Source organism: Penicilliopsis zonata (genome assembly GCF_001890105.1).
Source record: "Penicilliopsis zonata CBS 506.65 unplaced genomic scaffold ASPZOscaffold_6, whole genome shotgun sequence".
Classification (NCBI taxonomy): Eukaryota; Fungi; Ascomycota; class Eurotiomycetes; order Eurotiales; family Aspergillaceae; genus Penicilliopsis; species Penicilliopsis zonata.
The window spans coordinates 759,975-786,606 of NW_019208916.1; the positions used below are offsets into that span (position 1 = coordinate 759,975).

The following is a 26,632-nucleotide window of genomic DNA, read 5'->3' on the forward strand; positions in this document are numbered from 1 at the left end:
TTGGTACCTATTAGTTACCTAGGTATCTGCCTACTGCTGTAGGTGGCGAAGGAGTAAGTAACCGCAGCGAGTGGCCAGGCACCTATGCAGGCAGTATCCCATGAATTACTTGTCATAATTATATGGGAATGCTTAATTTTTCTGAGATATATATAAGCTATTAGCTTAATATATTGTATAACATAGAAATGGTTGAGAGACTATACTCTAGAGTAGATATCCTAATGGCCGCTGGTGCTGATCCCGTTAGTTAAAGAAGCCCCCTGATAGTCCCCGAGTCCCCTATATTTAGGGGGTATATTTAAAGAGACCGTCTTCACCAACACACCGAACCCCCTCTAACATTCTGACGCGTCTTTAATAGTCCCCAACATGCCTAAAGCATCGAGCCATCCAATTGATCAGGAAAAACGAGTTCTATTAGCCATTCGAGCTTTAGACAAGAAACAAATCGGCACTGTTCGTCAAGCAGCGCTCATTTTCGGCGTCCCCCTCTCAACTCTACGAGGACGACTTGGAGGGAGGAGTTGCCGGGCCGAGACACGCGCCAACGGCCATGTACTGAAGTTGATGGAAGAGGACATACTCGTCAAATCTGTTTTGCGTCTCGGTGAGCACGGCATGGCTCCAGGACCTGTCCAGATCCGCGACATGGTGCAACATATTATATTGCATCGGGATCCCCCCGTCCCCGCACCGCAGCTGGGGGCCGAATGGGTCCAGAAATTCATCAACCGGCACCTGGAAGTCAAGGCTCTATATTCGAGGCATCCTCGGGGAATCACTGACTCGCCGGAGCGGACCCCGCTGCTTAAATCGATTGGATATCTTGTCATCTCATGCCACATCACGATGAATCATGCCATCCAGTGTGCCCGGGAGATACTCGATAGGGAGGAGGATCAGTGTCAGGTACCCGAGGCTGAAACGCATTCTGACTCGCAACGTGAGATCCATGTCGAGCCTGGTATGACTGTAGGGGAAGTAATGGATATGATAGCAGCAAGAGACAGAGCGGCAGCAGCAGCAGCAACGCCAGCGCCAGCGCCAGTGCCAGCGTCAGCGGTGCCAACGCCAACGCCAGTGACGCTACGAGCACCTCAGCGGTGCTCGATTTGCCGTGAGCCTGGCCATAAACGGAATCGGTGCAGGAGGCCCAGGCGATTTATTGAACTCTGAATAGCTTCAGATTTCACCCTGGAGTCAACGTCGACTTTGTTTATCGTGAGGCCTGGTTATCTATGACGTAGTGTTGGTCTACTAACTATGTAAAAAATGTACTTTCATCCATATTTAAAGCTTCATCAACGTCATAAAATGCTATATCTATTTGCACAAGAGAACAGGAAAATAGGTGAGTACATTAGTTTCGTCGGCAGCAATATTTATCATGAATCGCATAGTAGCCCGCGGGGATAGAAGAAACAAGAAAAAAATAATATGTGAAAAGGCCTCCTCAATCTCAACCATTCTATTAGTTTCTTGCGTCAGTCATTCGAAGTATGGTATTGTAGCAGCGTCTAAGCAACGCCGTACTCCTCCGTCACTGGGATGGTGAAATTGGTGACCGTCTCCGTGATGTTGACCTGGCCCAGGTCGTAGTACTCGGCCTCTCCCTTGGTCCAGGCGTGCAGAACCTTGATGTTCCAGAGCGGGTACGTCTCAGGCGTGAGAATGGCCTGGAGGCTGCCGTTGTCGCAGGGTGTATAGTCGGTTTGCAAATCGGTTCCGTTGCACGAGGTGCTGAAGCCCGGGGTGTTCGTGGTCCCCGCGCCGAAGATATTGAACGTATAGATACACGCCTCTGGAGAGCAGCCGGTGGCAAAGTTGGTGACCTGCCAGATGAGCGCTCTATCGTCTCGGCGAAGAGGAGACGCTGTTGTCACGCCGAGGGCGGAGAGCAGAGCGAACGACGCAAAGGATGAGGTGAATCGCATTGTGATATCGAGTCAAGCGAGCGTTTTGAAACGAGCGATTATAGGATTAAAGGCTTCTGATGTTATGTACGGGGGTGATAGAAGTAATGGGATATGAACTGGAAGATACGAGGAGGGTACCTAGGTAATATGTAGTGAGTGAGGAGTGGCTGGGGGTATATAAGGCAATCATGGGGGTTGGGCGTTGTTGATCCAGTGGGACAGGAAAAATATAGCACAAAGACTTGTGTAGCTTGTAAACTCTCTGTTCTGCTTTCTTTTTTTATGGGGCAGGCTGTTTCATCCAGCCCCAAAAGCAAGAGAGCTCATCACCCTATGGGTTTTCCCCGTTGGCGATCACTGTAATGTCTCAGATGATCCTCATCTCCGAGTGTTATTATTAGAACCACGAAGTGGCGGCCCGATATGCTTATTCTACTCTGTGCCCATCATAATTAGTTAATGATTAGCGAGTCAACTTACACAATAGTGATAGTTACTGCTTGACTATTAGTTATATTCTCAGATGATCACAAAGGATCTGTCTCTTCTATGGCTTAATGGTGGGCCTGACCGCGACTTTGGCTGTGGTGGATTTTGTGATCCATCAGTCAGACCACCACCATGAGCCTGGATTATGCAGTTATATGAGGTCATTGATTGCCGGTAGAGACGGAGTTATTGAATAATTAAATTTCTTGATTTGTGCTAAGCTTGTGACAGATCATCCTGTGCCTGTCTGAGTGGCTGGGATGTATCAGAGCGAGGTTGAAACATCCCGCCTGGTGACAAGTCTCTCTGTGTCGTAGGAAGCCTACCCATTGAATCAAAAGGGTTCGATTTGAGCTGGTTATTCGTGTTTTCCCCAGGAGATTAGTCGTCTCCTTTGACTTGCGGATGCGATGCTATCGCCAGGGCATACGCATCCTCTGACTCCAGACACAGTCCGCGGATCTCCAGCCGAGCCTCTTCGCTCAAGGTGAGGCGGCGACGTAACATGTCTTTGAAATATTTGAATGCAGACTCAAAATTGCCCGAGTCTAGGCACAAGAGAATGATGCGTTCGAACGTGGTCCCGATGGGAGCCACATCAAGCGACGCCATCTCTTTAACCACAAACATGCCGGCTTGGGGATCCCGCGCCCTCCGACACATGTTGATGAGAGTGTTGTAAATTGAGACATCTGCCCCGTCGGGGCAGAGTCTCTGGAAATCCTTGTAGAGACGAATACCCTCATCCACCATAAAGGGGTCTTGTAGAGCCCCATACTCGCATAATTTGAGAACCACCCTTGCGCAATCAATTGGGACCAGCAATTTTTCAGCCTTGAGCCCCTTGAGTATATTCCATGCAGTATCCGGCCTTGTTTTTGTCCGAATCATGTAATCGAGAATGGGACGTATGGCACGTCCTTCTAATGAGATCCCCGACATCTGTGTCTTGCATAATACCTGGAAGGCAGAGTACAGGTCATCGGCTACAAGATGACTCTCCACGACCTTTTCCATATCTTCTAGTGAAAGGGACACACCTGTCTTGACAAAGAAATCGATCACCGAAGCAGCCAGCTCTGGGTCACCTTTCAGAGACGCAAGTAGGAGCACGTTCCGGCAAACCCCGTGAGACGGGTGCAAATAACCAAGTCGTACTCTTTCCCATACGTAGCGAGTGCATTGGTGATGGAGAGCCTCGCTTGCGACTTCCAAGACATATGACCAGAGATCAAGAGATATGTCATGGTTTTGATCTGTCCGAGACCGCATCTGGTTCAGCACTTCATCGAACTCTTCCAGATCGCAGAGGTTGTAGATGAGAATGTTGTGAAGCCAGCTTTCGATCACAATGTCTCTTCTTTCCATATAGGCGAGATGTTCGAGTGCCAATTCAAACTGATGCTCTCTGATAAGACCCGCCACGACAAAATGCCAGCCAGCCGGGCTGAGAGGAACCCATCGATCTCGGAGGGTTCGGACAATCTCTTGTCGTAGTACATAGTCTGGGTGGACGGCGAGAACCTATTTGACCCCATATCTAATTAGCAGGCATACCAGCAGGTTCTTTGTTAAACTTCATACCTGTAAGGCAGCATGAAGGGTGCCAGAATCAGCTGGAATTCCATTTTCCTCCATCTCCGAAAGCAGTTTTCGAACTGCGTCCGGCGAGCCACGCTCTGAATCTGCGTTCGCCAAGATCAGAGCCCGGTAATGACGAACATCAGGCCGAACATGTCGCTTTTTGATCAGAACGCGCAGTATCTGGGTCGTGTTCACAATATTAGGGGAGACGGCCACCCGGTCTTGTAGAATTTCCTCCAGCTCTGCAGTCGACCTGCGTTCCAAATGGTGCGGTGCATCGGGCGATTGCATCGGCACTGACTTCTGGGGCGCCTTGGGTGCATTTGGCTGCGACTTGCCCGACACAAATCGAGGTTTTCCTGAGCCTCGAACAGGTGCTTGTAATCCATGGCTCCTTTGCTCCGTTGCCGAAGCTTGTCTTTCCCTGGTAACCTCGGTGCTATAACATCTTGAGGATAGTGATTTTGTGCAGGTCGGAGGAGGCTTGCGAATGCGGAGATTGGAAGCTCGGGGGGTGTTGAAAAGGGGGTTCCGAAGACGAGTGGAAAAGGCAGGATTCAATATCGGGCAAAGACAGCACCAGAGTCCATCTAGGACAATGGCTTTCTGTGGCATGTTGTGCTGCGGAAGAGCCAGCAATTTTCCCCGTGCGCGTCCTGAATCCTAAAGGCCCGCCGTCGAATCGCTGATGATGCGCACTCACGTGATTCCGATTTATTATCCCGGCATTGGATCTAGACTTGCTTAAGAGCCGAGAGACGATGACTTGCCAGTAGGTCGGAGTCGGCATTGATTTACAAAAGGACTACTGGTCGAAAAGACATATTTCCCATTTGAATTACAGAGCCAGATACGCCTAGGCCATGCTCGACTGAACCGCCAATCCAGACCCTTCCAGCGCATTAACCCCACAAAAACCACACCAGGGTATCTTTCATTTCTTGCCATTATTCTGATTCGTAAGATGGCTTAATTGCCTCCCCTGCCCCTGCCACGACCACGACCTCCGCGACCTCCACCACGTCCTCTCTCTCGACCACCATCCCGATGTGACGGGCCACCACGACCGCGGTTTGATGCCTGGGTTTGCTGTTGGTCTTTCACAATGTCGATGATCTCTTCGGGGACTCTAAGGTATTTGATCTGGCAAGGATAAGTGTTAGTCAGGCATTGCTATTATCGCGCACGGGTGGGGTTGGGGGGATGAAGCTAGCCCAAACACACATTGTTGCCTCTGATGTAGACCTCCGGTAACTTGAAGAAACGATCGCCTTCGGGGCTCGTTTGTACGACTTCCTTTAATATTAAGTTCATCCAGTTGTCGCAACTGACAAGGTGTCCGTTCAAGGTTTCGCCATTCTTAAGCTCGACGAGCATCGGGTGGCCCTGCGCGGCCGTGAGTAGACCCAATGGCAACTGCTCCCCATCCAACATTAGTATTCTTGACTATACATTCATTCCAACCCAACGTAATGCGTACCATTGTGGAAGTCGTATAATGACAGCGGAGGTGAAAAAGAGGGTCCTCAGCCGCGGGGTGTCACCCAGATTAGCTGGCAACGACAAAAAACCAGGGATTTTTGAATAAATAGAACCCTCGTTGATTTCTCACTCAGCCGGGATCTCTTGTAGATATTTTGTTGAGCTCTTCGCAGGTTTCAATAGTGTTCTATCATATCTGCCTGAGTTTCTGCACCAGCTCCAGCAGTTGTCCGAAGCAGCCGGAACAATAGCCGGGCCGTCCGAAGCAACAGCACCGCCCCCTGTAGTTTATCAGCCCATCCTGGTAAGTCCGAATACAAATAGTAAGCCAAGAAGCCCTCAGGCCAAGGATTTGGTTTTGGGGGCTGCTGCTAGGCTCGCGTGACTTCGCCTGACGGCTTCTCAATTGTTGTTTCGTTGGCTTCGTATCACAGAGGGGCCACCAGACTCTCTCTATGGTGGGAATCTTCTTACTCTCGCAGCTTTCTTCGTCTCCCGCCATGCGAAACTGAGGTCTGTGCTGCTGCTCATCAGCCACAGCCATGCGCCGCTCAGTGACTGCCGCCCTGTTCCTGCTTGCTGGCACGACTATTTGCTCGCTTGCGTCACCTCTACCTGTCGTTCCTGTGGCCGCTGGTGGTGTCACGCAGTTCAGGGAAGAGGAGTACTCTGTAATACTCCAGCAAAGTTAGTCGATATTGTCTTGCTCGAAGTGCTCTGCGATATTTCAAAGTAATTGAACTAAGGTCCGATAGTTGATGGAAGCGCACTGGTGAGATTTCGAGCGCCATGTCTTACATGTACAGGTACAGAAACGCCGGATTTGGTAGGGAACCGCCAGAGTTGCACAGTATCTTGCACTTGAACTGATGCTTTCCCCGCAGCTGTTTGAGCTTTATGTGAACCGAGCTGAGAGAGCTGGCGGCGGAACGGGTGTATTCCTCAATGGCAATGAGCTGGACTATCGCCGGAGTGCTAGCGCTGGACACGGCTCTGGAATAGTCTCTCCACTGCCAGATTCCCGAGAAGATGATGAAGTACTGGTTGAATGGCGGATTATTCACATTACTGCTCCGCCGGGATCCGCGAATGAAGAAGCGGCTCAACTGTTGACAGTAAAGGTGGAAAAGGTTGGGAATCAACTTGTCGGAGGTGATGTTGGATTTTCGGCGTCCTTCTCACAGGCAGATTCACCGAAAATCCTGCGGTTATGTACTCATCTATCCGATCCGGAGGGGAATCTGGACGCCTGGAGGGATCCGGCCGACTCTGATCGGCTGGAAAATATGCCGAATGTCGAGTTCGTCGTGGAAGACCAAACAAGGACAGAAATCAAGCATCATTGGCAGCAGTTACAAGATATGCGAACCCAACTATCTAAGATCGAGCAGCGCATCCAAGCCGAGGAGCATACAATCCGGCGGCTCCTGCAACAGGACTGCTCCCCCTTTCTGGAGAAATGGAAACGCTGCTCAAGCTTTGGATGCAAGATCAAGGTCTCTCTTGAAACAATTCCCGAGATGCTACATCGACTTAGATACAGCTTTGGGTCACTACCCTCATCGTTACCCGAGCAGATCTGCTCTAATCACTACGATGGGTCCTCCCGTTCAAATGGAATAGAAAGGCCGGAAACATCGAATTCAACTAGCAACAACCCACCAGTAAATTCGGTAGACGAAGACCGAAATCGCAACATCACGCATACGGATGAATCAATACCGCCAGTGGATTTTCCTTCGAACAATGAAACAAGGAAGGTACTGAGGAATTACGCATGTTTCTTGCTCGCCCTCGCAATCGGGCTACTGCTGTTCAAATTCTACCGCAACACCAATCATTGTATGCGGAAACGAGCCGACCTGGCCGCCAGGAGGGAAGAGCGACGGACGCGGCGCGCCTACCAGTCTGCAGCGCGTCGGCTTAGATGGAAACAATGGTGGGAAAGACGATCATACCAAGCCACGTCGGTTTCTTCGAGCCACGGGCTAGACGAGATCCAGTATGCCGAGGGTGCCCGGCAGCCAGCGGAATCGGACCAGCCGGTTGAGCCGGATGATCAGGGCGCCATGCATGCTGAAATCCTAGGCCTGCGACGGGTACTCGAGTTTGTGGGCGAGCTCGTTGGCCCAAGAGACAACTCCGACACGGACACCACCTATCTGCAAGCGCCTCCGAGGTATACACGCCGCTACCTGGGCTTGAATGTTGCGTCGGCGCCGACAGCTGGACTGGCGATGAGTAGTAACTCGCCGATAAGCAGCAGCCTGCTGAGCCTCGACACTGTGTCCTCGCTTACGCTGGATACTTTGGAAACCGGCGACATGGATCCACCGAGTTATTCCAGATGAGTACGGCGAGAATCACGCCTCTCAACTACTCCAGATAAACATTTTCAAAATACCAGTCTCCTCATTATTTTACGCATCTCATGTCTAGGGAGTGGAAGCATTCGTTTCAGGATGTAACTGTAAGTTCCTAGAGTGCTCATTTTTTTGCTTTTGGCGTTTTTATATTCAGGTGGCTGTTTGTTTTCATAATAAGTAATTAAGTATCTAGACGAGGTTCATGGGTCGCACACTAATAATGAGTACTGTTAATGAGTGTCAATATTTTTTTTATTTTGAATTGATTAAATTCACATGGTCATGAAAATAGAAGTATTGTACATTTGGGTCAATTGAATTCATCACGAGTTACCACCTTTTGCTTTACACCTTGGGCCGTTTTGCCGATTCCTGGTCGTGGTCTTCCTCGTCCTCGTCATCCTGGACGGTAAACTTTCGCTTCACGCGCTGGTCTCTACCCAAGGTTCCAGCATCCGCCGATCCTTCTTGAGCCTCAAGTTTCTTCTCCCGCTCCAGGAAGGCCTCAAGAAGCGCGCTGTACCCTTCTTCGACGTTGACAAGGGTCTCGTCCAGCTTCTGGACACGCTCGTCGTGGTCCAGCTGGACAAGAGTGTCGCGATGGCGTTTGTAGAGACGCTGCTTGACCAGCATGCGCCACCAGTAGTAACGCCGGTCGTGGGGATCTTCCGCCTTGTGCTTTTTGACCAATAACCGGGCCATGCTTGCGCCGCCCGAGACGCGGTGCTTCGTCGGGATCTGGCTCAGTAGGAACATCTCCAGAATATGCGCGAACTGAGTGGTATCGATCTTCAGGGACGTACGGATATCCTGGAGAAGATTCATGGGGAGCAGCGCATTGGTAGGCACCGTCCTGGATCGCGGGATGCGCGTTTGGCCTGCGTACGGGTCCGCATTGATGGTCACTTGGTGGTGCAAGAATTTCGGACGAAGCATGTGGAAGTCCGCAGTGTCCCGGAGGACATCAAACGCCTCGTTGGGATCCTCGACGGTCAGCTCCATGATGGTCGGGTCATTGCAGCACGCAGTGTGGATGGTGTTGTAAAGATGGGTGCCATGACCGGAGCCCTGGTGAGGGGGGAGGATCAAGAACTGGGCAATTCTCAGTCGAGCAGGGAGTTCCGAGATCCGGGCTTCGGGAAGCGGGAAGGGTCCCTCGCTGACAGTGCGAGTCTGCAATGCACCAGTCTGAAAATACCACCAGCGGTAGGTTGTAGAATACCCGACAATCGAGTACGGCGAGGCAGTCGGCGGGGGCGTGGCCAGCTTCTCGTACCTAACACCCACTTAGGACCAGCTAATTTTTTTCTCCTTTTTGCAGGGTTTCAAGCAATCACTTACACAAAGTAAACAGTCCATCTCTCAAGCGTCCACTCGGGGTCGTCCGTCTCGATCGGAGTTCCGCCCTCAATGAAGAAGGACACCAGAATCTGGGCGCGGTCTATAATACGTCGCACCTCCGGATCCGCCAGGGAGCCAGCCCAGATCTCGTACTGTCTGTTGTCTTTGGAGGCATAACTGTGAACCAGCTTACCCGGAGGAGTAAAGTCCTTTGTGTTTTCATCATTCTGCATGGCAGCTTCGTACTCGGGAAGAGTGCTAAATGCGTCTGTCCACATGTTAATAGCCTGCAATCAATAAACCATGGGGGATGGGGTTCAACAAACCCTCGTGCGAAAAAGGCTTCAGAGTCGCGATGAGGTCCAGCGGGGTTGCGTCCTCGACCGCCTTGAATTTCTCGTCGTATGAGATATGAATATGCGGGCGGAGATCATGTGCGGCAAACCGCAGGCGGATAATCAAGCCGCGATAGCCAAATATCTCCTCATCATCACCAAAGATGGGGTATGTAAACTGGGGATGGAAGGTAGACAGGACCGTAGGCTTCGCCTCGCCAGGCTGCACCAAGGCAATCTGGACGGCGTCGTTGGCGTTGCAGGACCCTAGACACAAATAATTATATTAGCTGGATGAAAGAAAGATAATGAAGGAATTAAGTATAATAGTTTCTTTATAGCTCACAGTTTCCTGTATCCTCCATCCTGCCAGAAGGGCTGAAGAGCAATAATGAAGGTAAAGAGAAAAGGCAGCACCGATAACCTACTCACAAGAAGTTAATTGCCAGTTGAGGCGCGTGTCTGAGTCGCGTCGGCGTGGAGCTTCAGTATGACCATTTACAGTTAGACTGGAGAGCTAGGATGTTCTTCTGCCTGAGGCATAAATACAGCACGTGAGCTTGAAATTAACTATTACAGTACCATTACGCAGTACGGAGTATGAATCTTGGGAAATTTGCTCGAGGTAATTCAAGGATATAATGATGAATTAGTATAGGAGAGGTACACCGTACAGCCCTATCTGAAACCATAGGGGATTTGAATACTATCATCCTGGGTAATAAGTAAGTACCTAATATCTAATAGTCAATGCCTTTCTATAGGTAGAGCCATTGTTATGTGTTGAGGTAAGAAGTATCCTATATAACCAGGTAGCCATTATATTCTTCACAATAAAATAGCCAGCTAATCCCAACCTATTTTATACAAAGCATGTCTGTAGAGAGGTACTCACTACTCAGTGTCCACTGTTATTGTCCACTGTCCATTGACATATGGCCTTTCCTCACTTGAAGTGGAGCCTGAAGAGTCCCAGGGGTCGATCGACCCTCGTCACAGGCGGTTCCGCGTGGCGGTCCTGGCCCTTAACGTTACGACTCACTGACAGAGACCGAGAGAAACCCTTGCGGAGCGCAACCTGTCCATCCACGCCTCGCGCGATCGACTCTCTCCATCTATTTCTGCACGGAGAGTCATTCTTCGACGTCCTTGATTGGCCGCTACGCCGGATCAGCAAGCCATTGGCCGTCGCTCTGGGGGAAAATACCGCGCGACTCCTGCCATCTGTTGCTATCGGTTCAACTTGAAATCATGATCGAGACCTTATAGAGCGAGTTCGAGTGCTAGACGAAGTATCATGGAGGGCCTTCTCACACTGCTCATATTGAGCGTTGTGATGACAATTACGTGAGGCAATTCTTCGGGTGTCGATGGCACAATAACAGAATGTTAGGCTAATCGTGGGGTTGCGGTTGGCAGGTCTTTTGTCGTCGGCTCATTACCACTTGCGTTTGCGCTATCTTCTTCTCAATTGAGATTTATATCCTCCATTGGAATGGGGGTATTAGTTGGCACGTCATTAATAGTGATCATTCCAGAGGGCGTGGAGACTCTTTACAGCGCGAGTTCGATCAAGGCCCGCAAGGACATCAGTGCTCGGGACACCCCCATTCACTGGGAATACCAACAAGTGCCGGTGATCAAGTCGGATCGTATCGTGGACGATCAGGATGACAAGTTCCCGCAAGTGTCTTCCTTTGCAATCCCGTCTCCATCACCGGTCATGTCAGAGGAAGAAGGGACGCTATATGTCCGAAGTTCCACACACCAGTCGCCTAACCTAAGAGCACGAAAGGACGACACATCATCAGGGGAAAACAAAGATGAAGAGGACCATGATGAGCAGGAGGAGTCCTCGCCTCATGCGTGGATCGGCGTCGCTCTGATCAGCGGGTTCGTTCTAATGTATCTGATCGATAAACTTCCCGAGTTCGCGTCTCCGGCAAAGCAGCAGAGACCTCCATATCATATTTCGCTGGACAACCTAGGATCTGGATTACGCCGGGGATCGGCATCCTCTCGCGACGGAAGCCTACTCGACCGAAATGGTAACAACAAGCGCAACCACAGCTTTGCGACAACTACGGGACTGGTGATTCATGCTGCGGCGGATGGCATCGCGCTGGGAGCATCCAGCTCAGACACTGGTCTGAGCTTCATCATCTTTTTAGCGATCATGGTCCACAAGGCTCCTGCGTCTTTCGGACTGACGTCCGTTCTGCTCAAACAAGGGCTTTCCAGCCGGGCAGCGAGAGCGCACCTGTTGGTCTTCAGCCTAGCAGCCCCGGTGGGCGCGTTGGCAACTTTTCTCTTCGTGCAAGCCGTGGGCTCAGGGATCAGCGGCGACGAGGCAAGCAGTAGATGGCGGACCGGCATGCTTCTCCTATTTTCTGCCGGAACCTTTCTGTAAGTATTTCTCTTCCCCCTTCTCCCACGCCCTGATGACGCGACAGTTCCCTCTCGGCTAACCCTGCCAGCTACGTCGCCATGCACACCATGCAGGAAAACGGCTCTTCCCGCGACTCCCAGTCCAACGGCTATGGTGATCCGCGCGACTCGACATCCAAACCGGATAAGTCCATGAGAGACCTGATCGCCTCCGTGGCCGGCATGATCTTACCCTTGTTCCTTCAAATCGGCCACGCTCACTGAGCAGTCCCCCCCCCCCTGCTTCTTCTCCTCCCCTACTTGCTCTTCTTGCTATTGCTTTCTCTGTATCACATTTAGACCTTGTTTTCAATAGTTGACACACAGTTTTGGAAGGAGTGTGATATGTATGGCCTATTTCTCTTTCCATCTTTGCTTGTTGCTCTTAATTCTTTCTATTTTTCTTTTGGCTGCTGCCGTCGTGTTTTCAAAAGCTTGATGTTGCATACCACATCAACAGATAGATGATTTCTTGAAGAGAGAGTATGGTAGTAGAAGGTTTTGATGCCCCAGCTTTTCTCCTTGCGCAGTATGAACCTTGTCTATTCTGTTAGTACCTGTTATATCGTAATATCGTACCAACCCAATAATAATCCATAAAAGAAGTCGATGGCGAATCTTGACCGCCTTCGAGTCTTGCCGCTGACTGCGGGCCGTCGTCAGTCCATCATGTGATCCTGGAGCCGTGAACGGTGAACGGGAGGATCTCTGGAGTCACTAAAGATAATCCAGTGAGTTGTTCCTATTGCGTGCTTCTCTAGGGTCATGATCCGGCTTCATCTCCGCTTCCTCTGTCAGTGACAAGACCCCGTTCGATTCTTTCCACTCAGTATTTACTTTAGTTGTCTGTTGCAAGGCCCTCCCCTTCCTGCTGTCGGATGGATGGCTTCCCCTGTTCTCTCTTGACCTCATTCCCTCTGTACTTTGTCAGCGACCCGGTTGTGCTCTTGCCGCTCTCTTGCGCCCACACCAATCGTTTTCGCGCTTACGGGGTACTTCAGCCCCGATAAACTCGATCGTTTTCGCTTCTCTACATAATACACCGTCTTTGCCTTTTGATACCCCTGATCTATGCCTGTTGGCCGTCCCGGGCGCCTCCTGCTGCCGATAGGATAGGATCAAAGAAGAGAGCAGATAATCCCGATCGCTGAGATCATCCCTCCCCCCCCCCCTCCCTTCCCCGTTGCTCCGCCAGTGTCGGGCGTCTTATCGTCGTCGAGGGACCTGGGCATGAGTCCGCGCAGCTTACCAGAGCAGCTGGTTTCTGCTCACGCCGAATCTTCTGCTGGCAGAGATTCCGTCTCCAGTCTGTCGTCAAGTCACCATCACTCCAGATCCTCCCTACTCTCCTCCCACAAATCCGTCACCGCGATCCCCCCAAGCCTGTTGCCGTCCGCGCCTGCCTCCCCTCCCACCCCGGCGCCGAGTCCTACGCCAAACCAGCGACTGCCGAGTTGGCACTCGGTCGATGAGGAGGAGGATGCCTTTCTCCTGAACGCCCGAATCCATTTCAGCTCGCTGTCGAGCGCCAAGAGACAGAAATTCCTCGTGGGCATTCTGGGCCTGTGCGATAACCAGCAACTCAGTTTCGTCTCCAGTTATGTCGGGCCTCGCTTAAGGAAGGACCCCTTTCAGGTTTTCCCAACCGAACTTTGTCTCAGGGTAAGGCCGGTTGAACTTATCTTGAACTTATCGGTTTGATTTATGTTGACATTTGTGTCTTTTCTTCCATTCTTAGGTGCTCTCCTTCATCGACGACCCCAAGACCCTCGCGAGAGCATCCCAGGTTTCACGCCGATGGCGAGAGTTGCTGAACGACGACATCACCTGGAAAAACCTCTGCGAAAAGCACGCCTACACAGCCCGGCGGATGTCAGAAGGCGATCGAGATTCCCTTGCCTCGTCCCGCGCCCACTCTTACCAGATCGTGCCTGGCGCACGCTCTTGGAACAGTTTTCAAAGGAAGCTGTCTGCTTCGAGCTACCAGCCTGCAGAGAGTTTTTCGGATTTCTCTCAGTCGGTTGCCAGCGAGTTGTCTGCGTCGACCAGAACCCCGACGCAGAAACGGCGGGCCCGGCCCCTGTCTTATCGGTCTCATTTCAAACAGAAGTACATGGTTGAATCAGCATGGAATAAAGGAGGTAGATGCACGCAGCGGCCTATTACTCCAGAGCAAGGCGTCGTCACAAGTCTTCACCTTACTTCGAAGTATATAGTGGTCGCTCTGGATAATGCAAAGATTCATGTCTACGACACCAACGGAGAGAATCAGAAAACACTGCAGGGTCATGTTATGGGTGTGTGGGCGATGGTTCCATGGGATGACATTTTGGTGAGCGGTGGTTGTGATCGGGAAGTTAGAGTTTGGAACATGGCGACCGGGTATGTACTTTGATTCCTACTATGAGAAAGGAAAAAGATGAAGATGATAACTGACGAGGGAATTTCCAGCGCGGGAATCCACCTTTTACGCGGCCATACATCCACTGTTCGCTGCCTGAAGATGTCGGACGAAAACACGGCCATCTCAGGGTCCAGGGATACCACTTTGCGGATATGGGATCTTGCCACGGGCACATGTAAAAATGTCTTGTTTGGGCATCAAGCGAGTGTCCGCTGCCTGGCCATTCATGGATCACTAGTTGTCTCTGGGAGTTACGATACAACTGCCCGCATATGGAGCATCCCTGAAGGGCGCTGTCTGAGGACGCTCTCGGGCCACTTCAGCCAGATCTATGCTATTGCTTTCGACGGACGACGGATTGCAACAGGCAGTCTGGATACCAGCGTCCGGATATGGGATCCGCACTCTGGTCAGTGCCATGCCATATTACAAGGCCACACCTCTCTGGTCGGGCAGTTGCAAATAAGAGGCGATACCTTGGTCACTGGTGGCTCCGACGGGTCGGTCCGAGTTTGGTCGCTCACCCGGATGGTTCCCATCCACAGATTGGCCGCCCATGATAATAGCGTCACCAGCCTACAGTTTGATAGCACTCGCATTGTCAGCGGAGGCAGCGACGGTCGCGTCAAGATCTGGAGTCTGCAGACGGGTCAGTTGCTCCGGGAGCTTTCTGCCCCCGCCGAGGCCGTCTGGAGAGTGGCTTTCGAGGATGAAAAGGCCGTCATCTTGGCGAACAGGGGCGGTCGTACCGTAATGGAGGTAAGTCCTTTTTTTTCTCTCTCTTCGTTCATGGAACCCCCCACCTACTTCTCAATTTCCTTAACTCAACACAATACAATAGGTCTGGTCTTTTGCTCCGCCGCCAGAAGACAACCCTGACGATTTGGTCATCCTTGAGAGTGCCTCGAGCACTCCTGGTCTGCGTCCGATGAGAGAAGGGAGCCATGATCTCTCTGCAGTCAGTGGTAGGCGCAGAGCCATATTCTCCGACCCTCCTCCAGCAATATCGTTAGGAACCGAAGCCGACCAGCCGATGGCGGATGCACCGTCCTCCTAGCCATCCACAACCGTCCCCAAATGACCCGCACCCCTCGAGGGCTTTTCTTCCGGCCTAGATTTTGGTCTTATCTTCCCAAGGTGCCTTAATTGTCTCCGCCGTTTAACTGCTGTCGACTCCTCGGAGCTCCCGAGATACCCGGCCCGGAATATGGTCTATATTTCTGCCATCTGGGGGTCTATGATTGCCATTTCACTGCTCTTTTTCCTCTTTTACCGGGGAAAGAGTTCGTCCATGTCTTAGTTAGCGTGCACTGAAATACTGAAATAGCATCGTACAATTTGAATGACTTACTTCTACTACTAACACGACGACTACTACTACTACTACTAATCAATGATAATATTAGAAATAAACTTCTACTATAGTTCACTAACCACAGACTTGGAGTAGTGTAGAGGTACTGCCTATGACTAAGCCCGTCAACAAACACGCCCTCAGAGGGTCTGTGTGTCTCGTCTTACTTCGTCCCTACTACATACGCAGGCTGACTCGACTGTCCATTCAACCGCCTCCTTATCAGATCGGTTCTACCTGTGTACTTACATCCCTTGATCGTCGTATGCTAGGGTGACTCCTGAATTTCTTGCCATCTTCAAGCACAATCCCCCTCCCCGAAGGAAAAGGACAGGCGCCAGCAGAGCTCCCTGCACCACTAAATCAGGAGTGTTGACTACGGCTTAACTAGCCAGGATGCGATCGGACTGGTTGCCCCGAGTCGATTGATGTGATCCATACCTACCTAAGTTACTACTGTCAACAGTTGCTGGTATTGACTCTGTGGGGGGGGGAGTGGAAAGGATCAAAAAAGTTGTTAGAACGACAGGAGTAGTCACCGAGTGTGTGTGCTCTCCCTCCGCCCACAGCGATGGTCTATGTCGGGCCGAGCACTGGATGTTATCTGTGCCGAAAGCGAAAGATCAAAGTACTAAAGATGCTTTCTCCCCCTGTTCTTTTAAGATATGAAGATGGGCTTATTATTCTTACTGTTGTTACTCTAGTGTTCCGAAGAGAAGCCCGGCTGCAGGAACTGCAAGATCTACGGGGCTGATTGTCCGGGATACCGGCCAGTGTCGAAGAATGCGACGCTAAAAGCACGAAAACCGCCACTCAACAAGGCCCGCGCTGGCCGGATTGCCGGGGCAGAGCAGGCCCAGCCCCGGGAAGGCAATCTGCTTGCCGTCCGGCTGCCCTCGGATGCATTGTGGACGAGGTCCGGCTCTTCGTTGACGTCGGTGGCATCGTCCGCGTCGTCGTCGTCGTCGTCGTCATCGTCTTCTTATTCTTCTTTTTCGTCATCGTCAGGCAGCTCAGATACGAATGGTCTCGCCTCACTGCTGTCGTATCGTATGGCAGATTCGACGTGGGAGGAACGTTCATTCGTTTATTTCATCCAGCAGTATACGACGGCCGGCGACTGGGATCAGTCGGTAAGTCATCTAAGCTTCCTGCCCAACTTGTATGCCAAGTGCCAGGAGAAGGCGAGCTCAGACGCCGCGAGCGCATGCTTTCGGCTGGCGGTGGATGCCGCTGCCCAAGTAGCTCTAGGGCATGAAGCCCGGGCGCCATCGTTGATCTCGAAAGCGAGACGGAATTACGGAAAGGCTTTGGGGGCGTTGCAGCAGCTCCTGAACACGCACAGCCAAGCGGTCAAGGACGAGACTTTGGCGGCAGTGGTGGTTATCTCGCTGTTTGAAGATATCAGCGGAGACCGGAATGGACTGTCGGGCTCTCATACGACGGGGTTTGAGCTGCTGATAAAGCTTCGAGGGAGGGGTCAGCTGGATTATCCACAGGGGCGAGATCTATTCAACTATGCCTATGCGAACACGGTGCGTCTCTCATCTTCCTCTGTGTATGGTAGATGCTACCTAGTAAGTTAACACACTGTGCTGACATCTCATAGCATATTGAAATCCTCGCTCTTGGTGATAAGCCTCGGTTGGATATGGAATGGATCATTGCCGCGTTGGACGTTTCAGACCCGATCCCTCGGTTGATCACCACTTCATCAAAGATCAGCCAGTTCTTTGTCAAGGTCTCCTCCGCACAGGCAGCCATGCAGGCGCAGCTTTTCGTGTCCCCTGCTCTCGTCATCGGGCAATTGGCGACCTGGCTCGAATATGCACGGGGATTAGATCGAGACCTGGTGCGATGGTGCGACGGCCTTCCAGAGGAGTGGATTCCGTCGGTGATCCCTTCGCCGACCGGAGAGCAACTACTCATCACTTATCCACGAATCTCTGTCGCCACGATCTGGAACTATTACCGTGCCGTGAGGATCGTGATGCAGCAGATTCTGACAGGGCTACAAGGCGCCCTCGCCCCGCTGGCCAGCCTGAGCAACATATCTCCAAACCTATCATCCTCAGCACTGTCATCTACGCAGGTTGTGGTTCATGACATGATCGACGAAATCTGTCGCAGCATCCCCTTTGCGCTGGGAGACATTGACCCCCGCGGCCGCTTTACCGCCGACCCGGCCCGCCCCTGGGCTTCCCAACCCAGCAGTCGGCACAAATTCAAGGCGGTTCACGGCTACAGTCTGCTGTGGCCGTTATGGTACGTGCTCTCGTGCGGCCTGGCAACCCCTGACCAGAGCAAGCAGGTCCGTACTGCCCTCGCACGACTGGGCTCTGAGGTAGGGATCAAGCTGGCATTGACCCTGGCAGAGGGGGCTCCTGGATCTCCGCCCTCTCAATGGGGGGATCATCCCTAGTTAAATACCTAGGTACCTATACGAGTGCTTACGAGTGCCACCAATTTAGTCAGCCTGCTGAGTAAGAGTGCTTGTACATCCATCCTTTTGGTACCTTAGGTTCAATTGGACTGATAAGACTGTTTGTGTTATCATCGCTATCGCTCCTTCCGGCAATGGCGGATGTGGTGACGTCATGTGTTACATGGGTCCTGCCGTTCCCGGCCTGGCCCAGCATGTGCCTTGAAAGAGCCATGTCTTAGATACCTTAGGTACTTAGAGGCGCCTGTTAGTTCCTAGTAATAGGTAAGCCGGGCTGGGCTGCTGGCGGGGTCAGTTACGACATTTGGCCGATCGAGGTCCCCTATTAATGTGACCTCCGTATATATTGGACCCTGGTCTAAGCAACAAGACTACTCTACTCTTTGCTTGATTGTTTTTGACTATCCCTTGTTTATCTTTGCTTCATTCTAGGTCCCTAGATATTCTGATTGATTTAGACCAGAATGGCTGTCGTTTCGGAGAGGAAGCTTCCGTTTGGGAAGATAGAGCCCAACACCAGCAGGTATTTCTATAGCTGTGCGCTGGGTGGGATTGTCGGTAAGTGAAGCCATGATAATTCATTGGCGAGAGAGCCTTGCTAATATGAGTATCAGCGTGTGGTGAGTGCCGTTTTGAACTTGTGAGAAAAACGTTGAGTCCCTTCTAACCAGCAGGCCCAACTCATACCGCAATCACGCCGCTGGATCTCGTCAAGTGTCGTCGGCAGGTCGATCCCAGCATTTACTCGTCCAACATGTCGGCGTGGCGGTCGATATTCGCCAAAGAAGGCATCCGCGGCGTGTTCTTCGGCTGGGCGCCGACCTTTGTGGGATACTCGTTCCAGGGGGCTGGCAAGTACGGCTTCTACGAGTACTTCAAATACCTGTACGGGGACCAGATGTTCCCCAGCACGAACCGCACGCTGGTCCATCTGGGGGCCAGCGCGTCAGCCGAGTTTCTGGCCGACATTGCGCTGTGTCCCTTTGAGGCGATCAAGGTTCGCATGCAGACCTCGCTCCCGCCCTACGCCCACACCCTGCGCGAGGGCTGGAGCAAGGCCGTCGCCAAGGAGGGCCTGGGGGGGTTGTACAAGGGTCTGTACCCGCTCTGGGCGCGCCAGATCCCGTACACGATGACAAAATTTGCTACCTTTGAAGAGACCGTGAGCATGATCTACCGCACGCTGGGCCGGCCCAAGGAGAGCTTCAATGGGCTACAGCAGACGGGCGTCAGTTTTCTGGGCGGTTATATTGCTGGTATCTTCTGTGCGATTGTCAGCCACCCGGCCGATGTCATGGTCAGCAAACTGAATGCAGATCGTCAGGGTGTGTTAATTCTTCCTTCTCTGATAAGTATAATGTCTGCTGACAGACCTCTAGCTGGCGAGTCTGCAATGAAGGCCGTGTCGAGAATCTATGGTAATATTGGGTTCCCGGGTCTCTGGAACGGCCTGACGACTCGTATCATCATGCTGGGAACACTGACTGGCTTCCAATGGTTAATGTATGTTCCCCCTCCCTCCATGGTTTGAGAAGGTTTTTACTAACTGGCCTAGTTACGATTCGTTCAAGGTCTTCCTTGGTCTTCCCACCACCGGTGGCCATTAGCTGCAATTCAAGAGGGCCATTTCTTTATATTCCTTGGTTGCATGTATCTACTATCTATTCTATCTAGCCTGGTGTTCTACTATTCGGCTCGCCTTAATGAACATATGACATAACGGTTGGTTTAGTACTAGCCTTGGAAGATTGATCTCATACTCCCTTGTCGTACAGACCACCGCCAGCAGCCATATCAAAGGCCACCGCCTCTTTCAAGCCAACCACGTTGAACAGATCGTGCGGGTTCACCGACCCATCCTGGGTTCCCGTCTCCTTGAGTCTCTTGCACGCCCGCCGAACCCCCTCGTAGACAGCCCCCAGTGCCAGCCCCGGAAAGATTACGATCCGAAACCCTAGCTCCTGTGCCTCTGCCACCGACCAGGCCGGCGACAGACCGCCCGGCACAGCATTAAACAAGACGGGAGTCGGGCTCAGCGACTCACAGACACTCCTCGCTTCCTCTGCCGACGAGACGCCCTCGAGGAAAGCTACGTCCGCGCCCAGTGCGATCGCATTCTTCAGCCGCGACACTGCAGCCTCGTACCCGAGCGACTGCAGGGCATCCGTCCGCGCGATGAGAACAATATCACCCTCCACGGCAGCGCGTGCGTTGACCGCCGCGCGGATCCGACCGAGGTATTCCTCCTCGGGCACGATCTGCTTGTTCCGCAAATGTCCGCAGCGTTTCGTCGTCGGTTGGTCTTCTAGATGCAGCGCGGCAACGCCTGCTCGAATGTACTCTGTCACCGTACGCTTGACCATCAGAGAGCCTTTGACAGTACTATTAGTATGTCCCTTTCTCAAGACATGACTAGATAGTAAGAAAGCAAGATAGATGTAGTGGTATCACCTCCAAACCCTGTATCTGCATCTGCAATCAACGGCACAGAAGGGTCCAACCCGGCGATCATGGCTGCATTGTCCCGCATGTCGTTGAGCGTCGCAACGCCCAGATCAGGGAGTCCGAGTCGAGAGATGGTCGTCCCGGCGCCGGTCTATTCAAAGCGATAGTTATTCAATACCTTGTCCACAGATTAGCACCAATAACCTACCATATAAAGACAGTCGAATCCCTCTGTAAGAGCAATCCTAGCCGTCAAGCCATCGAAGACCCCTGCTCCGACAACGATCTTGGATGGATCAGCGAGTCGCTGGCGTAGCGTGGCAGCCGCGGATTGAGACATCTTGAGTCGAATGAAGCATCAAGAGCCTTCATTCCTCACACTTTCCAAATCCCTATGATAATCCCCTCGCCTGGAGTCGGGGTCTTTTCTTTGTTGTCCTGTGCGACCCTCTTTTGCTTGTTCCGGGGGCCGAAGTGAGAGTTAGTACGAGGTAACTAGGATAGGACCAGCCTATCAGGTAAGCATTGCACATGACAGAACAGAACAGGGAGGAGTGTGATATGTCTACCGGCAGTGACTGACCTGCGGGGGCTTTGTTTTACTCTCGGTGGTATGATACTATCGTTGAGTGAAATGCCTGCTGGTACTAATTCTAGAGACGCAATGTCTACAGTGGCTCGGTTGCTCCAGATCCTCTACCAGACGCGCGAAGTCGCCCAAGACGGTCTCACGGGTAAGCTAAGTGGTGCTTCCTGGTGATGAACGATGATGGGAAGGCGATTCTGACGGTAGATTTTTTTACAGATGATATCCTTGTGGAAGAGCCAGTCCTGGGCCAAGTCCGGCGCGTGGCCGTCGCCCTCGACGAGAAGGGATACTCGAAGGAAGCGGGTGCCTTGAACACCGTGGTTACGATCTGCTGTCTGTCTCCTGAGTTTGGGGGTCTCGGGCTCGCTGTCGACAGCACGGTTCTCGCGCCAGAGCAGGAGTCGGAGATCTTGTTCCTCGTCTCGGCGTGGCTGGAAGCCCTCAATTCGGCGGACCGAGCAGAGTCGGTGCCGCCGCCGCTTCTGACACGGCCGGCCGGCAGGCGAGGTATGACGGTCAGCGAAAAGATCTTTGCCATGCACGATGTCGACCAGAAGGGGTGGGTGGCGCCGAGCGAGCTCATTCGCGTCAGAGTAGATTGGGTGATTGCGTCGGAGGCATCTTGGGGGGTAAGTTCAGGCATCCCAGCCCTACCACTACTCCTACTACTACTACTACTACTACTACTACTACTAACCGCCTTTCCAAGGGGATGGAAACCACATACAACCTCCTGGGAAAGCCAGGAATCTTTCGCAATGATCGGTTCTGGCTCGCGGGAGACCATGTGGTGGACCCGCGAGTTAAACACGTTCCTCAGGTGAAGGCTATGATCGACGCGAGTGAAAGGGCCAAACATAGCTTCAAAATGACGGAATACCAGGGGATGAATGTACCAAGATGCCTCCCTTTTACGCGGTTGAAGTTTGCTAATAACTCCACTATCAAGTATACCATCCTCCATACCGAGTTCTACCGCGAGCGAGTCCAACCTGGTATGTTAGTGATTGGGTCTGACTCCCATACCACTTCGTCGGGGGCGCTTGGTTGTCTGGCTATCGGGCTTGGTGCTGCAGATGTCACCCTCCCTCTGGTAATCGGCGAGACATGGTTCCGCGTACCTGAAACGGTCAACATCCGTCTTGTTGGGGCTCCGAACCCTGGCATCAGCGGGAAAGATACCGTGCTCTATATCTTGCAGCAGCTCAAGAGAAACACCGTTGCCGCAGACCGGGTCGTGGAATTCACAGGACCTGGGGTCCGGCATCTTTCTTGTGATTCTCGGTTTGCTATCGCCAACATGACCACGGTACCTTGATTCATTTCTTACTGGATGACTAGTAGCGACCTTGGAAAATGGCTCATATCTGTAGGAACTCGGTGGTATCACCGGTGTGTTTGTCCCTGATGAAGCAACATTCGACTTCGTCCAGAAACGACGGCTATCCCAACACAAGAAGAGTTCTGTCTACTTCAAGCCCGACGAAGATGCAGAGTACGCAGAAACACATGAGATCGATCTTGCTCAGGTACGATCCTTTCTCGCCCGGTATCCAAGCCCAGACGATGTAGTTCCCGTTGCACAGCACCAAGGCATGGAGCTCGACGGCTGCTTCATCGGCGCCTGCACCACTACGGAAGAGGAGCTGATCCTGGCCGCACTCGTTCTGGAACAGGGCCTGCAGCAGGGCCTGCGGCCCGTCAAGAAGGGCAAACGGAAGGTCGTCCCCGGTTCTCTACCAATTCTGCACAAGCTGCGCCAGCTAGGGCTTGTTGAGATATATGAGGAAGCAGGTTTCGAGCTCGGGGTCCCTGGGTGCAGCTATTGTGTCGGCATGTCCGCCGACCAGGCCGGTGTCGGGGAGGTCTGGTTATCTTCACAGAATCGAAATTTCGAAAACCGAATGGGAAAGGGTATGCTAAGCTAATCAGTATGTCCTTATAAACACATACTGACAGACACTTACAGGCTCGATTGGAAACCTGGGATCCGCCGCTACAGTAGCCGCATCATCCTTTGATATGAAACTAACCGATCCACACTCACTACTACGCGCAATTGATCTAGAGCGCTGGAACTCCCTTCGAGCTGCGCCAATCTCTGCTAAAGCCTTGAATGAAGGCTCCGGCCCAGTATATGTTGAACCTAGCGGTTCACCTGCTGTGAAACCATTTACAAAAGGAACTGCCAGCCATATAGAAAATTTGACGGTTGCCGAGTCTATCAATACACGTACTAGAACAAGCGCGGAAGAGCCATTCCTGAAAGGCAGAGTGAATCGCCTCGGCGACTTTATTGACACTGATGCTGTAACCCCCCCCCCCTCCAGCAGTCACAGAGATCGTTATAGTGTGGGAAAGGTGTTCACTAACGTATGTATACCCAGCTGGCTCCGGCTGAGTTCCTCGTCACCTGCCCAACCAACGAAGCCATCGGCGCCCATTGCCTTGAATACTCGCACCCTGACTTTCGGCAACGGGTCAAAGATGGCTTCAACATCGTCGTCGCCGGCACGGCCTTTGGTTGTGGTTCGTCGCGAGAGCAAGCCGTCTCTGCACTGTTAGGTAGGATGATAGGATAATTTACTGTCATTTAAAAACAGTTGTGCTTTTTGCTAATTAAACATCAGGCTGCGGGGTCCAATGCGTTATCGCCAAGTCCTTTGCTTTCATCTTCTCGCGCAACATGCCCAATCTCGGCCTCCTGGGGATCCGGATGACGGATCCGGCATTCTTTGAGGCCGCGCAGGACGGTGCAGAGATCGAGATCAATCTCGACGACAGCGTCGTCCGCATCAGTGGACAGACTTATCCCTTTCAGTCCACCCAGATGGAGAGGGAGCTCTTTCAGCTTGGGGGGATTGCGTCGGCGTTTGGACATTTCGGGAAGAAACTCTTCGAGGTCATGTGTACGCCGAAGAGAGTTGATTCAAGTCAGTCGGTAGTATTGGATTTGAAACCAAAAACTGGAGGGTCGGTTCCCAAAGCGATGCAGTGGTAATGAATCACTATTCTGTGATGATCCGGGTCCATTCCAGTCTATATAGTTATTCTCTTCTATCAAGATGGATTGCAGATACTATACTTCGAAATTTGGATATTATTAATAATTATGAATCCCTAATTCTGATGAAAGCTGATGACGATGGTATATCAAAGGATGAACCTGCATCCATACCCCCATACTAAGGCAGCGAAGCTGGCAGATGAATGGCGTCACATCTATAAGAAACAGGTGAAGTGAGAAAGGCGGCGAGAGAACAGTAACTAATGAAACTCACATCAGGATAAATTTAACTATAGCACAGTAAATATAGACCTTTAAGCTATTATTCTCTATGATAAAAGAACACAAGTGAATATTGAGTGAAGACTGAGTGTCTCAGTGTTATTTCAGACTCCACCGTCAAGGCTGGCCTCACCGCTTTTGATAACCACCCGGCAGAAACATCACCACAAAGGCGGCAGCAGCGAGGGTGATTTGGAATATGTCGAGCAATTGCAGTAGCACCGACCGGGAAACGAGGGCTTGTATCTTCCCTCTCTCGCCAACCATCGTCAGGAAGGCAATATACGCTGAAAACCACCCACCACCCTCCTTCCGGCGCCGTTCAGTATCTACAGCCTCGAGGCAGATCAACCATAGGGAGAAGTCTCCGTCTGAAACAGAACGCTCCTCGTCCAAGGTCATCCGCGTTTATTCTTGACAGATACAAAGTCCTCGAACCAAACAAACGAAAAAAAAACCGATACCCCAGACCACCCTGGTGTCGTCCATCGAAATCCCCTCATAAACAGGAGACCAGCTACCACCATGGAACCTTCCATCACATCTTCTGCTCTGCCCTCGACTAACCCCCCCAGTATCGAAAGCGCATACCGGCGCAAATGCATCGCCCTCAAAAAGCGGTTGAACGAAGTCGAGGCTGAAAATGAGTTGATGCGTCTGCGCAACCGGCGTGGCTGGCAGTATATTCAAAAAATGCGACTCGAGTCCTGCATCCTGCTAGAGCGCCTCTCAAAGGTCACCGGCATGGCGGAGGAGGCACAGGTGGGCCTGAGTCCAGAGCTACGTGCTCGCGCTGCGGCCTTGATGTCAAGCTCGGCTGCTTTAAACAATATTGCTGCGGGTGGTGATTCCGCGGCTGGCCATGCTGCCTCGTATCTGGATGACGAGACGGAAGGAAGCTCAGATGATCAGCCTCCTACGGTAAGCTACCACCTATCTAAAGCCTCGGATCTTCGGTTTTCTTTTTTGAGCACGTCCATTGACTGTATACTTTTCTAAGCCCCAAGAACGTCCGCTTCGCATCAAGCGCTCCCGCAAGTCCAACATGAACATGGATGGTCTCGATGATGAGGTTGCCAACAACGAATCCACGCCTGCTGCGTCTGGTAATGGAACTTCGCTGCCTCGTCTCGCACCGGCGCCCACACAGGAAGAACTGACCTCGACGTTCCGCGTCCAATCTGGCAGTAATGGTTCTGCGACCCCGGTCGCCCCCGAGATGGAATCTGCGAGTCACGAGGCGAACGACAGAGACCACGGAGATGACGACGCCCAGGAGAATAATGGCGAGGAACCTGGCGAGCAGCTGCCCTCATCAATGCCCATGGATATGGATATCGATACCAAGGTGCCGAAAGAGGAAAGCTAGGCGTCTTCTTTCTTTCTTTCCTTCTTTCATTTTCTCTTCATCATCTTCTTCTTCCTCTTTCTTTTGTTTGTTATTCCCTCTTATTATTTCTTATTTATTCTTTTCCTTAGATGGCACGGGTAGGGTTCATTCTTTTGTTGGTTTATATGCGGAAATAGGTAACTAGCATGAATATGGGTTAATCTTTAAGGTCTGGTGTACAGTTTAGACTGTAATCATTCCTACTTGAAGGATATAATCACTTATACCACTTTTTTTCAAAAAAAAAGTAATAATAGGAGAATATTTTTTTTAGAAACATACTAAGGCTACTCGTAAAATTGAATAGTGCTGGCCTGATAGGCATAACATTATATAGACTACCTAGGTATAAACATCGGACAAGCCCTCTCCTTAAGATTTCTCTAGCCCCATCTTTCCAAATTCCAATGATAGAAGGATGATAACAACGAACTGAATAAGATGGGGAGGGAGAGAGTTATAGATATGATAGACACAGTTTCTGTACAACCACTCTAAACAGCAGAATCAAACACCCACCGGTCAGCTTTAATTAGTTGATAAGAGAGACCAGACAAGTGATTCCATGGATTGGGAACTGGACGCTTCATAAGAGAAATTGGAGAGAACTGCGCCCTCAAGGAAACGACCATTGCAATAAAAACCAGAACGCCATGTTTTTTCTGTCCGAACATTATTTTTATTGTCAATGTATTATCACACAACGCACATGGGAATATTTGCTTTAATTAAGGGTGAACGGTCGAAGTTCCTGGTAGGGCGATATCGGGAATGG

General features: G+C 51.6%; 13 protein-coding genes across 13 annotated transcripts; 8 read left to right on the forward strand and 5 right to left on the reverse strand.

Annotated features, from left to right (window-relative positions):
* Nucleotides 1–1,520: 1,520 nt before the first annotated feature.
* Nucleotides 1,521–1,901, reverse strand: ASPZODRAFT_46486 (hypothetical protein; the record flags this gene model as incomplete). Its single annotated transcript, XM_022728376.1, has 1 exon — nucleotides 1,521–1,901. A coding segment is annotated over one exon (381 nt), but the record flags the coding sequence as incomplete, so codon positions are not given.
* Nucleotides 1,902–2,789: 888 nt separating this feature from the next.
* ASPZODRAFT_65290 (hypothetical protein) lies at nucleotides 2,790–4,607 on the reverse strand (the record flags this gene model as incomplete). The annotated part of the gene is made up of 2 exons (XM_022729291.1): nucleotides 2,790–3,932; nucleotides 3,993–4,607. 2 exons carry the CDS (start codon nucleotides 4,605–4,607, stop codon nucleotides 2,790–2,792), a joined length of 1,758 nt encoding a protein of 585 aa, XP_022581608.1.
* Nucleotides 4,608–4,881: 274 nt separating this feature from the next.
* Nucleotides 4,882–5,751, reverse strand: ASPZODRAFT_132038 (hypothetical protein). The gene is made up of 3 exons (XM_022722914.1): nucleotides 5,473–5,751; nucleotides 5,217–5,408; nucleotides 4,882–5,135 (listed from the first exon to the last, which is right to left on the reverse strand). The coding sequence occupies exons 1-3, from the start codon at nucleotides 5,473–5,475 to the stop codon at nucleotides 4,962–4,964; spliced, it is 369 nt and encodes a 122-aa protein (XP_022581609.1). The 5' UTR covers nucleotides 5,476–5,751; the 3' UTR covers nucleotides 4,882–4,961.
* Nucleotides 5,752–5,986: 235 nt separating this feature from the next.
* Nucleotides 5,987–8,150, forward strand: ASPZODRAFT_132039 (hypothetical protein). Its single transcript, XM_022722915.1, has 3 exons — nucleotides 5,987–6,161; nucleotides 6,230–6,300; nucleotides 6,359–8,150. Exons 1-3 carry the CDS (start codon nucleotides 6,017–6,019, stop codon nucleotides 7,823–7,825), a joined length of 1,683 nt encoding a protein of 560 aa, XP_022581610.1. The 5' UTR covers nucleotides 5,987–6,016; the 3' UTR covers nucleotides 7,826–8,150.
* On the reverse strand, nucleotides 8,073–9,942 carry ASPZODRAFT_132041 (hypothetical protein). Its single transcript, XM_022722916.1, has 4 exons — nucleotides 9,863–9,942; nucleotides 9,508–9,783; nucleotides 9,182–9,449; nucleotides 8,073–9,116 (listed from the first exon to the last, which is right to left on the reverse strand). Exons 1-4 carry the CDS (start codon nucleotides 9,879–9,881, stop codon nucleotides 8,186–8,188), a joined length of 1,494 nt encoding a protein of 497 aa, XP_022581611.1. The 5' UTR covers nucleotides 9,882–9,942; the 3' UTR covers nucleotides 8,073–8,185.
* A 598-nt stretch (nucleotides 9,943–10,540) lies between these two features.
* Nucleotides 10,541–12,190, forward strand: ASPZODRAFT_132042 (hypothetical protein). The gene is made up of 3 exons (XM_022722917.1): nucleotides 10,541–10,863; nucleotides 10,936–11,922; nucleotides 11,994–12,190. Exons 1-3 carry the CDS (start codon nucleotides 10,814–10,816, stop codon nucleotides 12,166–12,168), a joined length of 1,212 nt encoding a protein of 403 aa, XP_022581612.1. The 5' UTR covers nucleotides 10,541–10,813; the 3' UTR covers nucleotides 12,169–12,190.
* Nucleotides 12,191–13,107: 917 nt separating this feature from the next.
* Nucleotides 13,108–15,581, forward strand: ASPZODRAFT_116075 (hypothetical protein). Its single transcript, XM_022721130.1, has 4 exons — nucleotides 13,108–13,605; nucleotides 13,682–14,325; nucleotides 14,395–15,106; nucleotides 15,189–15,581. The coding sequence occupies exons 1-4, from the start codon at nucleotides 13,174–13,176 to the stop codon at nucleotides 15,402–15,404; spliced, it is 2,004 nt and encodes a 667-aa protein (XP_022581613.1). The 5' UTR covers nucleotides 13,108–13,173; the 3' UTR covers nucleotides 15,405–15,581.
* A 624-nt stretch (nucleotides 15,582–16,205) lies between these two features.
* ASPZODRAFT_132045 (hypothetical protein) lies at nucleotides 16,206–16,517 on the forward strand. The gene has a single exon (XM_022722918.1). It carries the CDS (start codon nucleotides 16,273–16,275, stop codon nucleotides 16,453–16,455), a length of 183 nt encoding a protein of 60 aa, XP_022581614.1. The 5' UTR covers nucleotides 16,206–16,272; the 3' UTR covers nucleotides 16,456–16,517.
* On the forward strand, nucleotides 16,367–18,148 carry ASPZODRAFT_1897791 (hypothetical protein). Its single transcript, XM_022727315.1, has 2 exons — nucleotides 16,367–17,236; nucleotides 17,311–18,148. The coding sequence occupies exons 1-2, from the start codon at nucleotides 16,754–16,756 to the stop codon at nucleotides 18,121–18,123; spliced, it is 1,296 nt and encodes a 431-aa protein (XP_022581615.1). The 5' UTR covers nucleotides 16,367–16,753; the 3' UTR covers nucleotides 18,124–18,148.
* A 460-nt stretch (nucleotides 18,149–18,608) lies between these two features.
* On the forward strand, nucleotides 18,609–19,751 carry ASPZODRAFT_15790 (hypothetical protein; the record flags this gene model as incomplete). Its single annotated transcript, XM_022726332.1, has 5 exons — nucleotides 18,609–18,702; nucleotides 18,759–18,764; nucleotides 18,819–19,469; nucleotides 19,524–19,647; nucleotides 19,700–19,751. 5 exons carry the CDS (start codon nucleotides 18,609–18,611, stop codon nucleotides 19,749–19,751), a joined length of 927 nt encoding a protein of 308 aa, XP_022581616.1.
* Nucleotides 19,752–19,898: 147 nt separating this feature from the next.
* ASPZODRAFT_159073 (hypothetical protein) lies at nucleotides 19,899–20,929 on the reverse strand (the record flags this gene model as incomplete). The annotated part of the gene is made up of 3 exons (XM_022726382.1): nucleotides 19,899–20,515; nucleotides 20,596–20,740; nucleotides 20,798–20,929. The coding sequence occupies 3 exons, from the start codon at nucleotides 20,927–20,929 to the stop codon at nucleotides 19,899–19,901; spliced, it is 894 nt and encodes a 297-aa protein (XP_022581617.1).
* Nucleotides 20,930–21,247: 318 nt separating this feature from the next.
* On the forward strand, nucleotides 21,248–24,529 carry ASPZODRAFT_95818 (hypothetical protein). Its single transcript, XM_022730514.1, has 8 exons — nucleotides 21,248–21,323; nucleotides 21,395–21,807; nucleotides 21,888–22,070; nucleotides 22,128–22,487; nucleotides 22,552–23,092; nucleotides 23,148–23,488; nucleotides 23,566–23,743; nucleotides 23,809–24,529. The coding sequence occupies exons 1-8, from the start codon at nucleotides 21,254–21,256 to the stop codon at nucleotides 24,177–24,179; spliced, it is 2,457 nt and encodes an 818-aa protein (XP_022581618.1). The 5' UTR covers nucleotides 21,248–21,253; the 3' UTR covers nucleotides 24,180–24,529.
* A 156-nt stretch (nucleotides 24,530–24,685) lies between these two features.
* ASPZODRAFT_132051 (hypothetical protein) lies at nucleotides 24,686–26,118 on the forward strand. Its single transcript, XM_022722919.1, has 2 exons — nucleotides 24,686–25,388; nucleotides 25,468–26,118. The coding sequence occupies exons 1-2, from the start codon at nucleotides 24,993–24,995 to the stop codon at nucleotides 25,834–25,836; spliced, it is 765 nt and encodes a 254-aa protein (XP_022581619.1). The 5' UTR covers nucleotides 24,686–24,992; the 3' UTR covers nucleotides 25,837–26,118.
* The last annotated feature ends 514 nt before the right edge of the window (nucleotides 26,119–26,632 follow it).